The 14,618-nt window shown below is 33.0% G+C and overlaps 1 protein-coding gene across 2 annotated transcripts; it reads right to left on the bottom strand.

Annotated features, from left to right (window-relative positions):
* Positions 1 to 1,040: 1,040 nt before the first annotated feature.
* LOC105251338 (TRPL translocation defect protein 14) lies at positions 1,041 to 13,309 on the bottom strand. 2 transcript variants are annotated; one of them, XM_011258061.3, is made up of 10 exons: positions 12,810 to 13,309; positions 10,022 to 10,089; positions 9,313 to 9,350; positions 8,480 to 8,517; positions 4,281 to 4,409; positions 4,117 to 4,189; positions 3,474 to 3,874; positions 3,039 to 3,246; positions 2,494 to 2,675; positions 1,041 to 2,242 (listed from the first exon to the last, which is right to left on the bottom strand). In XM_011258061.3, the coding sequence occupies exons 1-10, from the start codon at positions 12,847 to 12,849 to the stop codon at positions 1,896 to 1,898; spliced, it is 1,524 nt and encodes a 507-aa protein (XP_011256363.1). In that variant the 5' UTR covers positions 12,850 to 13,309; the 3' UTR covers positions 1,041 to 1,895. The 2 variants fall into 2 exon arrangements, with proteins under 2 accessions (XP_011256363.1, XP_011256364.1); XM_011258062.2 differs by lacking the exon at positions 9,313 to 9,350.
* Between the last annotated feature and the right edge of the window lie 1,309 nt (positions 13,310 to 14,618).

Below are 14,618 nucleotides of genomic sequence, written 5' to 3'. Positions count from 1 at the left end.
ATTAAGTACTGATACATTCGATCATTAAGAGTTCGCCGCAATAACGAGTCTTTCTATGCCATCTTTTTTTTTGTTTCGACAAGTTATCAGATTATAGAATCTTTCAATATCTGAATTCTTTCACAGGCAAAAAGATGCAAGCGAATCATATAAAGTCACGAATGTAAAATTGCAAAAAGGAATTTATCAATATTACGAGGAAAATTGAGGGAAAATTTACAAAAAATAATATTTTAACACTTTGGTTTGTTTCATAGAAAAAGAAAAAGCGCGAGAGTTCGGAAATATTTAGGATACAACCGTCTCTCTTTTTCTCTTTTAATTCTTAAAGGTAAATTCCTCCTATAATAATTGAAATTCCGAAAAAAAATCAATTTCCAAAAAAAATACTTTACAAAATAAATATACAAAATATATAATATTTGTAGGAACTTTTTGAGAGCGATATGAATATAGCATTACTATAAAATTATATCGGTTTCAACTTTTTGCTCAAATTAAAAATATATCGTGTAAATTTTTATTTAGAGATTCAGAATTTCTCACTTTTAATTAGAGAATGAAGAGAATTGTCACATAAAATTACCATATTATATATATGATTAAATTGTTACATATTTCTGTGAGCAATTTGCGCCAAAATTATTGTAATACGTATCTCTTAAAAAAATTTTGCACAATATTTTAATAATTTTGAATTTTCTTTCTAAAAAATCTGATAACTCATATTGAAATTTCTGTAAGCTTTCTGTACATCGCATTACTATATATCTTATGGATCGTCTGCCAATCAGTAGACTTGAATTTGATTGCCCCAGTAAAGAATATTTTGAATTTTTGCTATGTGACCGCGTATTACAAAATGCTACACAATATTACCAGAATATAATTTGAAACATCTTTTGACATATCATTTTCGACGTGACATTAAGTAAAAGTTAAAGGGATAATACATTTAACATTTCTTAGATTTTCAATAAATTTTGCGAGTCTCAAGAAAATTCTCCAAACATTCCTTAGGACACGATAGAGAATCGTTGTCCGAAATATATCGATTTCTTTTTTACATATTCGAACGCCGTGATACAATACGTGCATGTCTCTATCACAATCGCTCGCTCGAATTTTCGAGAAAGTTGATAGACAATACTTGAGGTATGTATATAAAATAGAGTAGAGTAAACTAGTGTAAAGTAAAGTGAAGTACAAATATTCAGTGCGTCAATGGACATTGGCTCGTTCAATGGAACTCTATAGAAAATTTGCAAAGGCCTCGTTTCACCAACGTCGTTTAATTCTCGTTTAACTTATTCTTCACCTCCCTTTAGAATTAAATTTAAAAAAAGGCGAGTAATGAGTTAAACAGTGAAACTTATTTTTCGATACACATATATGTATATATATATCTTCAACCATTTATGATTTCTCTTCAATTTTTTTAATCTGGAATTTGTTTGGAGGGATTTTTTTTAAATCGTAAAAAAATGTTAAAGTGAAAAATCTATTATTTAAAAATCTTTTAAGTAAAAATCTTTAAGTTTATAGATGTATATATTTTAAGTACTGATCTTCTCTGAAATTCGTGCAAAAACTTTGCCATATTTTCGAAAGATTAGTGGAGTGCATCGGATTCTGATTCATTTCGACGTTGACAAAACTAGCCGTAGAACTTTCACACAAGGATTCCTTAAGTACGACACACAAGCCCAATTAAAAAATAGACATGTTATCTATGTGAAATTTCAGAGGTTCTATCAGAGACTAATAGTTGCTATTTAATCAACATTGTTAATTAGCGCCGATACTGATAAGATCCGCGCTACAGTTTGGAATTATTCGCAAGTGGCATGTTAAATAATTTCCTTGCGTCCTAATTTTTCGCAAGTGTCCCACCATTAAAATCTATTCTCGAATTCTTTTTCCCGCGGTTCAATTTTTAATTTTCGTAAACTCTCATTTAGCTTCATAGCTGGACTGCCATTACAAACTTCTTGTTTTCGATCATCTCCGTTTATACTACATCGTTCGACGAATGCCTTACCGTTTACCAGACCATTTTGTATGCCATTGATACTCTTGTTGCAGATTGCTTGTTGAGTGTTTAAATTAGAATTCAATGTGCCGCTCACTTTGCAATCGAGCCCATTGCTTTGGCTCGCTTTACAATCGAATCCATTGCTTTGTATTTCCTTTAGGTTTTTCGAGAAATTGATATTTTGATTATCCGGCAATTGCATCGTGCCTGCAAGATAAAATGTTAAGTGCTGTTCAGATACAGTGGTATCATTATTAGTTTTGATTAATTGCTATTAATTAAAACAATTGAAATACATGAATTTTAAATAATTGAAAAAATCAAATTATTTTTCCAAGTGTTAAACCTGTATATACGAATCAATGACTATGTCGGATATAAATCCGCAAAAAAATAAGCATATATAACGTAAAAAATACAGAGAGAAAGAGATTTAATTATATTTAAATAACTAGTACCGTGCATGTTGTGGCAATATTTATTAGTGCTGTTCCATTCTTCGCGCAAGCTAAGATTGAACATGCTGTAATCTGGGTTATTGGTGACTTCTTTCACAATTGTCAGGAACTGAGGCAAGATGTTTTTTAGTTCATTGCCCGACAACGCTGTATATGTTTCCAGTAACATCAAGCCTCGACATCTGCATAATATGCACACACAATTTAAAATAATATATATTTTTCTTTCATTTTCTATGAATATGTATAAGAGATTATAGTGAATGACCTCAGAAAATAAAAAATCTGCTTTAATCATAAATAATCTCAATTATAAACTAATTATGTAATGTAAAAACTTATAGACATTCTATACTATTTGCATGTAAATGTTATCACTATCAAGACCATAAATATGCTGACGTTCAAGATATCTTAGATTTATCGAGTCACTTTTCATCTATCTGTTCTTTAATAAATTTAAAACTGATTTTGTCATCGAAAATAATAAAAATGTTTTATATTGTGATATTTAATTACCTTGTACATTAATATTGTGATCTTACCTGGGATGTGCCGGTTCTCTATATATATCTAACTGAAAATACTGATTGTTAATCAGAAAGCAGCGACGGCGCTTAAAGATGGTGAAGTGCGAATCATCGCGCTGGGCCAACATGTTTAGATAATCTCGATGGGTCAATTGGGTTTTTACCTCAATCACTTGACCACACATCTTTGGCCGACGAATTGTGTGAATATATGACCAATGACCTTAAAACATTAAAATGCTGCTTGAATCTTCATTCGATATAGAGTGGCGATCAATACAACATTATTGTCATTAATTGAACGGAGGAAATTTAGGAATTTTCCGATAATAATTCACATAGGATAATTAGTTTTCAAGTAATTGGAATAAATAATATCCAATAATTAAAATTTAAAATGATTAAACATTTATAGAAAAGAAACAAAAGCTTTTCCGTCAGTTGCTTCACCTTTTTGACCACGCTTGCGTAAACGCGCCTGCATTTTAGGGCTTTTGCTTTGCAGGTAATTATGCACGACATCAAAGTCCTGGAAGGGTGGAAACTCGGTGTCTGCCGGTAGTGGTGCTTTCACGAGGAATTTAACCTTGCGACTGCTGGAGCGCAACCGATCACCGGTATCGATTCCGAGTTTCTGGCATACGCACTCGATCATTCGACAGATTTTCGCCTCGAAATCCTGTGAGTTGTCGATCACGTCGAAATACGGATGGCCGACCCAGGCGGCTGCGGCTTTATAGTCGAGTTCGCGAGCGAGCTCGACACCCTCCGAGCGACACGCGTGATCCTCCGTGGAATAGAAGTCTTCAGCACCATTCGCCGCCGAAACCATGTGAATGATTTGATTGTATCTGATTGATGCGAGAGAAAATACGTGAATACTTTAATAGCATATACATATATACTCTACTAATAATATTAACGATGAAATATAATACGCGAGCATTCTATATAGACGATTTAATATAGCACAGTATCATTGAAAGCTATGCAAGCGTGAAACAGAGAGATAAATTTTCCAATTATCGATTTTCTCCGAGACAAAGATTGGATATGGATTTTTCAAACTTTCCTTGTGTATCTCTAATATTACCTGTTGTCTCTTAGCTCGACGTTGTTCCATCCGTTGGAAGCCATCATGAGTTCCCATTTATCCTTCGAAATAACTGAAAGACATTTCTTTTCATCCATCTTTTTTCAACAATAAAAAAAAAAAGGAATAAAAATTAATCAAATTGTTTTTAAAAGTGTACTCACAAGCGGAGGCGTCCATTGCGCCACGATCACAGATGATCAAACAATTTCTCGAGCAGCTTTCACCTAATTGAAAAAACGTGTTCTCTATTTGTAACATCGTGCGCAGGAGGTTCTCCTGAAATTTGAATCCTGTAACACACACGTGAAAAAAATACAATAGATTTTTACATTTATTTGAAAGAGTCTTTATTTATATAAGAAGGACAATTTGTATGCGTGGATTTTGGCGATCTTTAAAGCGCTAACTTGAATATAATCATGTCGTTTAGAGGAAAAGAGGGACTGAAAATATGAAAAAAAAAATCTACAAATACCTAGCTCGATAAATTTCTCTAATATAATACATTTGGCATTACAAGTATACTAAACAACTTTTTCCCGTATATTTTACAGATTTCTAAAAGACATTATTTGGACTTTGTGTTATTCATAGTCCTCTTCAAGCGATATCCTAGCGAGACGGGCGGACAATCCTCGTTCGCTCGAATGGCATGAAGAAACAAGAGCGATTTTGCATCAATTTTTAACTTCTATTTAACATATGTCCTTAGTTTTTTATTTTGTGATCTTGTCAGCGATCTCAAAAAAGTCAGAGCAAGATTTTCTGAATAGTACACTATCCCATATTTGACTGAATCAAGTTATAAATCCTATTTTAGGATATTTTAGGATTAAATGCTGTAAATCCAATTTTAGGATTAGAGAAGTACGCGAGGATTCGTCTCTCGTCGGCGAGTTTTAGAGTGTTTTGCGTTTCAAGACACAACGAAATGTAATAATAAAAAGATACAAGAAATAAACAATATAAAAAGTACAATATTACTCTTCTGCACGATAGGACAATAACTACAAGAAACTCAATAACGGGCAGATATGAGAATTAATTGTAAAAGATAAGATTAGATTTTTATACTACTGGATGATATGAAGATAGTACATTGAAATACTAATGATTGACGAAAATCAATAAATTAAAAAGAGAATAAAAAGCAAATTAAAAATTTAATTTTACAAAAGATCAAGAAATTAATCTTACATAGCTGCAAAACCTTAATCATCAATAACCAGAGATTGATCGAAAAATGTAAATGTATTAATTCTATTTCAGTTTTTAGATAAATATCAATTTTATTTTAATAATCGAATTTCTTTGTAACTTATTCTCATGTCTCATCGTGTCTCGAATCGACTCCAGAGCGACTACTCAGACTCACCCACACCGGAATCGACTTCCAAAATCTCCGGCCATCTCGCCTCGCCTCTGTAGGCCTCACTCCTATGATCTAAACGCGAAGATTTCATAAATGAAAGAAACGAATTCTCGGCTAGAATGAATCGATTTTGAATAATTGATTTTGATTTGGATCACATCATCCAGACCCGAAAAATATTCCCGAGTTAGAAAAATGTCAAATTATTTCGCTCAAATTATTCTTGATCAAATCGCGTAAAAGATGTCATACTTTTTCTTTAAGAAATATAAGAACTCAGAGGAATTGAAACTTTATTACAAAGATCTAAATTTAAACTTCGTATCTCTGCGATGTCAGAACTTGTTATTCGGATTGTTTTCTGTTTCTTTTAATATATCTTAAAACAGTCTTTAATCTGGAGGATCTAATATCGTCGAGGAAAAATGTGCGAATCACATTATCCTACAAATACGTGTATCATCTTTTTTTGTTAACAGGTGTCTCTGCAAAAAAGGATGACAAATCCAAGAGGCAAGATGAAGACATTAATAAATCGATAAATTTAACTTGGTTAGTCTTTTAGCTTAATGATAATCGTAAATGTCAATTCTTTCAATTCTATAATCTGCGAAAAATCAAATCTTTTCAAAAGTGTTAATTCTTTTTATCGCTAGAATTCAAATTTTAAAATGTAGCACATAAATACATAAAAGCGTAGAATAATAATCTTATGAATTTAATTAATTATACACGTTTCCACAAATTTACTGATAATAATCAAAGATATCATTCCACATTATGCATATCCGTTTGTAAGATAATTCTTATGCAAAATCTGCATTCTTCTTATAAAGATTATGTAATAGAAAGATTGAGATATTCGAAACGTCTAGTGACGAAAATGATGATAAATGTATGCATAAACATAACCGAGGAAGCCTGATATTCATATCCATTCAAGGGCGAGCTGATTAAAGTAGCGCGATCGTCTTACGTAAGGGTGAACAAAAGCGCGAATGCATTTCGAACAACAATATCACCTGTGCAGCATAATACATATTTTTTATCTTTTTATATAAAACTCTCTTAATCTCAATGACAATGAAAGAGAAAATGGAACAAATTGAGAATTTCAGAATAAAATATAATAATCAGAATTAATAATTTAGAATAAAATATAATAATTCAGAATCAATTTTCAGAATCAATAAAATATAATAATATATAAGAATTAAAAAAAAAAGAAATGCTTGAAATATAATTTCATCGAATATGGTTTTGTGCAAGAGTTCAATTATTCAAAGAGGAAATGATGCCGCAGAAGATTGGAAGCAGAATCGGCACAATCGCATCTGCAGGGATTGAAAAATCATTGACGATTAATGAAAAAATAGAAGGTTTTATTAAAATAATATAGAGGCTCAATTTCCGTGCAATACTTTAATAGTGTTTTTTTAAAGATAAAGTTAAAAATTTTAATACAAAAATATCAAGGTTGCAATAGTTTTTGAGTTATGAATGATCAAAGTTTGCCAACAATATTGCGTAGACAAATCATAACTATACACTTACACGTGTATCTGTCATTTGTCATTGATTTTTACAAAGTAGGTAATATTGATTTTTATTGTTCAGCTGATTTTATCATTTCTTGTATGCATGAATGTTATGTGCATGTATTATGACGGTCATCTAATATTACCAAGTTATACATATACACAAAATAATTATATTTTTTCTTAAATAACAAGTTAAATGGATTAAATTATTTTTAAATAGATAATATTACACTGGAATTATAAATGATATTTTCACACATTTAAAAAAAAAGGTATATTTTTGTTTTAATTACGTAGAGAAATATATTATTGTGGTAATCAATTTCGATTTTAAAAATCAATAACAGAGACGATTGGTACATGCATATACAATTATTAAAACAAGTTTGGATGCGAGTTTTACGCAATATTATTGCAAACTTTCATCATTTTATAACTGAAAAATTATCGTAATCCAGATACTTGCGTATTAAGATTTTTTGCTTCATATATTCTAAATTACATTATTAAAGTGCTGTGTAGAGATTGTGAGATCTTGTACGAGACATTAATAATAATGAAGTTTGACAATCGAGAGCAAAGTCCCTCGCAGGCGATCAAGAAACACGACAGGCCAAGCTCAGCGTAAGCCAAGAATTTTGACGTTATGCAATTGGGTGTTATTGTGGAGAGTGCGAGAGAGAGAAAGAGAGCAATTTGCGGGCGATCCTTCGTGATATATTATAGTCGTTCTCGATGCAACGAGACATTTATATTTCACAAGGGCGTTCCCTGACCGAGACTGATGTCTTATTCGGAATTCGATGCGATTTATACGCGATATAAATGGTTGAGCGGACATTCTTTTTTGTCCTTTGATTGTCATCATAGCAAAATGCTAAGAGGCTTTTTTTCGTTCTCCGTCTATCTGGGATTTTTCCACCCGCGTTGGACGCTTATTCTCTTCACATAGCGATTGCAACAGTTGACGCAATCCGTCTTTCTACCGGGGTAATATTTACACGCGCTTTTCGAGGTCAGCTTCGTATTTCTCCAACACCTTCTCGCCTCTTGGGAAAAATTGTAATCGATAGAGAAGCAGAAATTAAATTATTGATCCGTTAATTTCTATCGGCTGAATGTATTGCCTGATTGTCGCATCAAATTAATAAAAGTAATTTAAATTTATTCTTAATTATACTAATTATCCTGCTTCGAGAGAAAGAAAACAATGCTTACAGGCGCGCATCATTAATTTTCGCCCTTATTAAACGGGACATTATTTTTAATATATTCAACGATTATTAATCCGCATTAAATAATTTTAAGAATGACGAGAAATTGCAAAAAGATTAATGATACCTCGATAACTGAAGAGACGAACCTGTACTGTTAAAAGTCGGGAGCTTCGCTGAAGTGTAGGAAGGGATGACGGGAGATATAAAAGGGGTATAATCTGCAGACTTACCCTCTTCCGCGTTCAGGTCTGTAAACTTGATGCCGCCGCTGAAATGGAAAAAAGCAGACAGCAAATATGAGACAATTGTATACAACTGTGATATGCGTTTATTTAATTGAGTTTAATCGAAGTAATGCAATGACGTTAAGAATATAAATCACGACTCGCAGCTGTAACTTTGCTGTAGCCTTTGAGGAGCTTTTATTGCGAATTATTTTAAATCATCTCCAGTATCTCTGTCACTATTGCTATATCACCGCACTATTTTGCCTTCGATTGTTTTCGATATCAGTGAAATAGACTTTTAAAAAGTGCTCTAGAAACTTTGAAGCAATTTATCAAACTTATTGCGTAACTTGTGCAACATAATGCAAATTTGTATGCTCGCTTAACAAAGGTTTATTCTTTGGCAGCGTGTGTTTCGCGAATTTTTCTTCGCGATACAATCGATACTCGGCAAATTGAACGAGAATGCGAGACGCGAACGGCTTTATTTCAATCTCGAAAAAATTCTTTTAACCGTGAAATGCATGAAATTGAATCTACAAGATTCCGTGACATCTCGTATATTTTTTCACATTTATAGTATTCCCTGCAATTTACAAATTAATTTAAGATCGTTTATTATTTTGACATATTTTTCTGTAATATTCAATTTCAATTTGCCAAAATTACTTTTCTCGATTGCTTTATTTCTTACGAATCTTTATTTGAGGGTGCATTCCAAGGTTAATACGAAAGAAAACCGTAATCGTCCATGCGTGACTCTCGTTCTGGCTTCTCTCTTTCTTTTTTTATTTCCTTTTATTTTTTGGTAAATTTGTTATCGTGTAATTGCATACCTGAGCAGCACGGTCGCTGTCTCGGGGACACGGAACACCTGAAAAAGAAGACAACCACCGGTCTATCGAATCCACAACGAAGCGTAAGAGCCCCCCGAAACTAAATCGCGTTTTCACTTTCCTCTCTCTTGGAATTTTTTTTTATTCAGTTTAATAAAATGCCAAGGAACTTTTATATTGAAAAGTTAAAACTTATATAACTATCTCGATATTTTTTTTTCTCTAGGGAGGAATCTCGACGTTAAATCGGTCGAAAGAAGAAGGTTGATGGTCTGTTATTTTAAAATCACCCTTTACGTCCGATTATATTGACTTGTCGTGTGCGACGAAGTAGAGAATCTCTAGCTACAGAAAAAGTATACGCTGTAATATACTATCCTTGACTCGAATTATCATACAGCACGCGATAATCGAACGATTTCTGTGTATAAGTATGTATAGTATACTCTATACAGAATTGATAAAATCATCCTCCTCTCGGTACCATCAATAAAGAACGATCTTATATAGATTCGGGTACCATTATACGGCGATATTTGTCGAATATTCCAAAGTAAATACGAGCGAAATCGAGCGAGTTTTTCGCTCGGAGAGAAAAGCAAATCAATCAGGGGGGAAGAAGGGGAAAGGAGAACAAAATTCCCCTCTTTTTTTCTCTTTTTTCGTGGAAATCTTTCGCGAAGTTAAAATTCGAAGGATCTCTACCTACCTTCCAGCCCATGTTCTCGAAGAAGGTGCACAGTCTGGTCTGCCCGGTTGTCTTGCCACCGCATGGTCCTGTAATCACGAACACAGTGCGTTAGACAATCTGCTCTACCTTTTCATTTCGTAAATAAAAAGGAATCGGAAAATCCGTCTATCGAATCGTTGCTTATGAAACTTCCATTTTATTATATTGCTCTTTGATATGCTGTCCCTCTTTGCTGCTTTCTCGTTACGTAAGATAAACGACGACCGTACGAAAAGGCAGACGGCCAATAAAAGGCAAATTGAATGCAATTGGTTTGCGCCGACATGGCTATTAACCCGACGCGACGTGACGCATGATGTTCACGAGGATGCGATGACGAATTAAATAAACCCACCATGAGTCTCAAAATAAATCACGACTGCTATTATATTAGCCGAAAAATTCTGACCTTATCCTAAATTCTCGGAAAGTAGCCAATAAAAACAATCATGTGTCAAAAAACACTATAAAAAAATACTCTAAATTACACAAAATTTCTTCCGTTTTCTCTATTTTTTTTTTTTTCATTAAAACTGCAAAATTATCTGTCCCAAGTGATAGCAGTTAAATTACTTTTGAGAAAAATAAATATAAAAATATATAATTATATATTATATAATAATGTATAATTGAGAATAATAATGCTCTTGTAAGATTTATTTTCGTTTTCTCGAGCAACATTTGATATACTTAAATAAATGAAGTTTAATCGAGAGAACAATAAACTTTTCTTTATTTCTCGAACATTACGGTGGTATCATCCTCGCGATTGTAATTGAAAATTAACTTTACGGCGAAGTGGAAAGAGGATACGTTAATGAGTTTACACTTTGAAATTTCACGGAAGACGCAAAGTGTCGTTATAGTTAATTATTTCCATTCTTTCTTTTGTCATTTCCTCGTTACGTAAAGTTGCTGATAAATTGTGGTTAAAAAATAAGGCATTATTTACGATAACTATTCTGACAGCCATCAATATCGTTTTTCCTTGCAATTTTTAACAGGTTTTCGACAAAGCAGATATAAGAGAATTTATCGAGGTTTATCGTAAGACAAGAAAAATAAGACCTCAGACTCATTGTCAGACATGTCTGGGAAGTTTAGTGCTCTCTTCAGAGCTCGTTACAATTAAGTAATAAAGATAGAGCGCTGATAAACTTCATCTTTCGAACTTTCAGAATTAAAAAAATTTCATATGCAACGATGCAATATAAAACGTAAATAAAATACAAACAACCTAATAAATAAATACTGCGGATGATACAGTGAATAAAAATTTATAATTAAAGTCCATCTGTACGAGACACTTATCTCTTCTCTTGAATCACCCGGTATATATAGTCTGTGTAGCGTATGGAATCGATCCACATCTGCGTGGCTATGATAACGAACGTCGCAAAATACGAGGGAATCGCAAGAGACAAGCTGGTCGCGATCGCGGAAAACGGAATATTCGCAGTTTTTTTTGCACGAAGGTCTCTCGTACATAATTTGACCAAAACATGCTTCTCCCTCTCTCTCTCTCTCTCTCTCTTTTACATTTTTAGATTGAGTTACGAGCGATCATCGTGTCTCGAGGAACCCGAGTGTGCCACGTGCGCTCTCGTCCACGCCGGTCGAGATATATATCAAAATTTCGTGTAAATAAAATATTCGCGTGTGTCTCTTTCTATTTCCGTGTCGTGTTTGTCACGAGTAAGTATTAGAATATCAGAAAGATAAATGACTATGATAATCGCTCGAATTGCGAATTTCTTCTTCGCAGCGAGTCTTTAAAAAAGTCGAGTTGGCTGGTCTTACAATGTAAGATAAGTTTGAGAACGAAAAATAGATAGAAAATTTAGCAACCAGACACAGAGAGGGAGAGGGGGGGGGGGGAGAGAGAGAGAGAGAGAGAACAAAAAAATTTTAAAAATAAATCTTTAAATGAAGAATGTGCTGATACTTTAATATAAAACACCTGATACTTTAATGTAAAATTTCTTTCGATTTTCTTCATTTCGATTCCTATTTCGATTTTTTTCATTTTAACTTGATGAATCGAAACAATTAAAACCGCTGTAATTATTGTAGGAATAAAAACGCGAATTAAATAGTTTTTACGCGAATAATATTAATATTCTTCATGCTGATATATCTCTAATATTGTTCCATGTGTTTCTGAAAGATTGAAATATATAAACCGATGCGTGAAGTGCCTTTACTTTATAATTTTTTTTACTTTATTTAACCGAACACTTGATTCAAGACAAGACACGATGTATATAAAAAATTATTGTATGATGATCACAGGAATTTCTAAAAAAATAAATGCAGAAAGAGAGATTAATTAATTGCACAAAAAAGAGCAATGAAAAATATCTGAAATATAAGTGTAATTAAAAATAAGCTGTGCAAAGATAAATATGCAATAGTTCCCATCGCTGATATTTTTTTAAAATTTATTATTCGAAAAAATATAAAATTATTTAGAAGAAAAATTGAGAGAGAGAGAACAAATTTAGTTTTCAAATCTAAGAAAAGAAATATATTCAGAAAATTCAAAATAAGAGAACCTTTTAAATACATGAAATACGTGTGTTAAAAAAAAAATCAATGTCAGGAAGGGAAAAACCTCCTATATTGTATATTTACCCTTATATGTACACTCGCTTTCGCAAATGTAAACCCCTAAAATGGACTTGACGAATTATACACACTTAAATCTATCTCAAATCAAAGAAGTGCGATACACGCGAAATACGATATTGTAATCTCTATTACGTACCTCCGGTCAGTACAATCTTGTACACGCGTTTCTGATCCATCGTCGCCACGACGGTCCTACTTCCGTTTCGACCGAATCGTTTCCTCCTTCTTTTCCTTTTCGCGACGACGACGACGACGATGCCGACGACGACGACGATGTTCGTGCTTCCTCGAGGATGCTCTTGATCTCCCGGCGAGACGTGGGTGTGCGAGCGATACTCTAAGGCGGCGGTAGTCGGTACTACATAAATACCTGGTGCATCCCGAGTCGGCGCGTGCTTGGCCGCGTGCTTGAACGATGCATGGAAACTATGACGACGACGACGACGTCGACGAGGAGGACGGTGAGGGGTGTCTTGCGGGAAAGTTACTCGGCGAGTAACTAATGCTCGCTCAGAATGCGCTCCTTCTTTTATAGGGGTCCGTCGAACGGACACGTAATACCGATTAGTCTCCTCATGCGATTTGACACAACAAACGCACGCGTCCGCCTCGCTCCGTTGCTCGCAGGGCTCTGAAGTGAGCTGCGCAGCTGGTCACGATTATGGACCGCGCGAAGTCACGCGCGTTCGGAACCGGAAGTGGCGATTTTGCAACAATGACGTTCGCGCCAAATTCAAGCCTGTCTTCCTATATTTATTGCCATGATTAAATATATATTTTTCGACCCAAAATTAAATTTAATAGGAGTATTCGTGTCTTTTAAGGACACTGCTTAACGATATTTTGTACATATAAAATAAATTTTTCTATCGAACGTATATATATTGAATGTGAAACGATGCACGTAATTGGGAATCCTCATAAGTGTATGACGCATGTGAATTAAATCTAAGATTGAAAGATAAATATATATAACAAAATTATGTAATAAATCAAGCGATAAAAAATTATTTTGGCTTCCTTAATTAACAATCGTGATATACGAATATTCTAGAAATCGCGGGTGAAAATAATGTAAATAAAATAATAAAAATGTTGATAAAAAAATTATTAATAAAAATATTGATTGCATAATCATGTATATATTAAATCATAAAAATAAAAAATTTTTGCCTATATATAACTTACATCGGTAAAAAAAGGCAAAAAATTTTTATTCACTGTAAATGCTTTTATCGATTTTTTAATTATTTATTAGAAAGATATTGTAGCATATATTAGAATATTTTTTGAAGAAAAAAATTAAAGTTTTCTTGTCTTCGCACTCTATGATATATCGGTTACTTTTCCGTATTCATGATAAGGAAAGATAAGGAAAGATAAATTTGTTGAAATATTGTGCGTTTCACACACACATACAAATTTCTTCCGGAAATCACAAGAAACTTAGTCGAAAATATCTTAATGGAAGAAATGCGCGGTTCTTTTTATCATTCTTGTTCGCGCAACCGCAATAAAAATAACGTCCTTGGTATAGATAGCACGCTTCATTAAGTTTATTTTATCCTCTTTTAAGTCTTATTTTATCCTCTTTTCTCGAACAAGATAAAAGTGCGAAATAAATCTAAAAGATACGTAAAACATCTCTTTTATTTTTTTGTGGTTTACTAAAATCATTCGATAAATAATGTATCGGGAAGTCATTCGGGCAACATATGACAATGTTAAAATATTGTATTAATGCATTATGATTTTTAAATAGTATCAATATTTACTGTCTTTTTCGAATCGCTGCAAATATAATTAAATAATTCTGGTTTCTTTATCAAAATTGAAAAGAAAAAAGGAATAAAAAAGATTTTGACTTAAACGAAAACACTCGTTTAAAAACTAACAAATAAATCGTTTACTTTTTTCTCATAATTATTTTCCTTATTGTCATTTA

The sequence above is a fragment of the Camponotus floridanus genome, unplaced genomic scaffold (genome assembly GCF_003227725.1).
Source record: "Camponotus floridanus strain SB8 unplaced genomic scaffold, Cflo_v7.5 scaffold1, whole genome shotgun sequence".
Taxonomy (NCBI): Eukaryota; Metazoa; Arthropoda; class Insecta; order Hymenoptera; family Formicidae; genus Camponotus; species Camponotus floridanus.
Note: the sequence above shows the minus strand (reverse complement) of the source record. Positions and strands in the feature narration are given on the sequence as shown.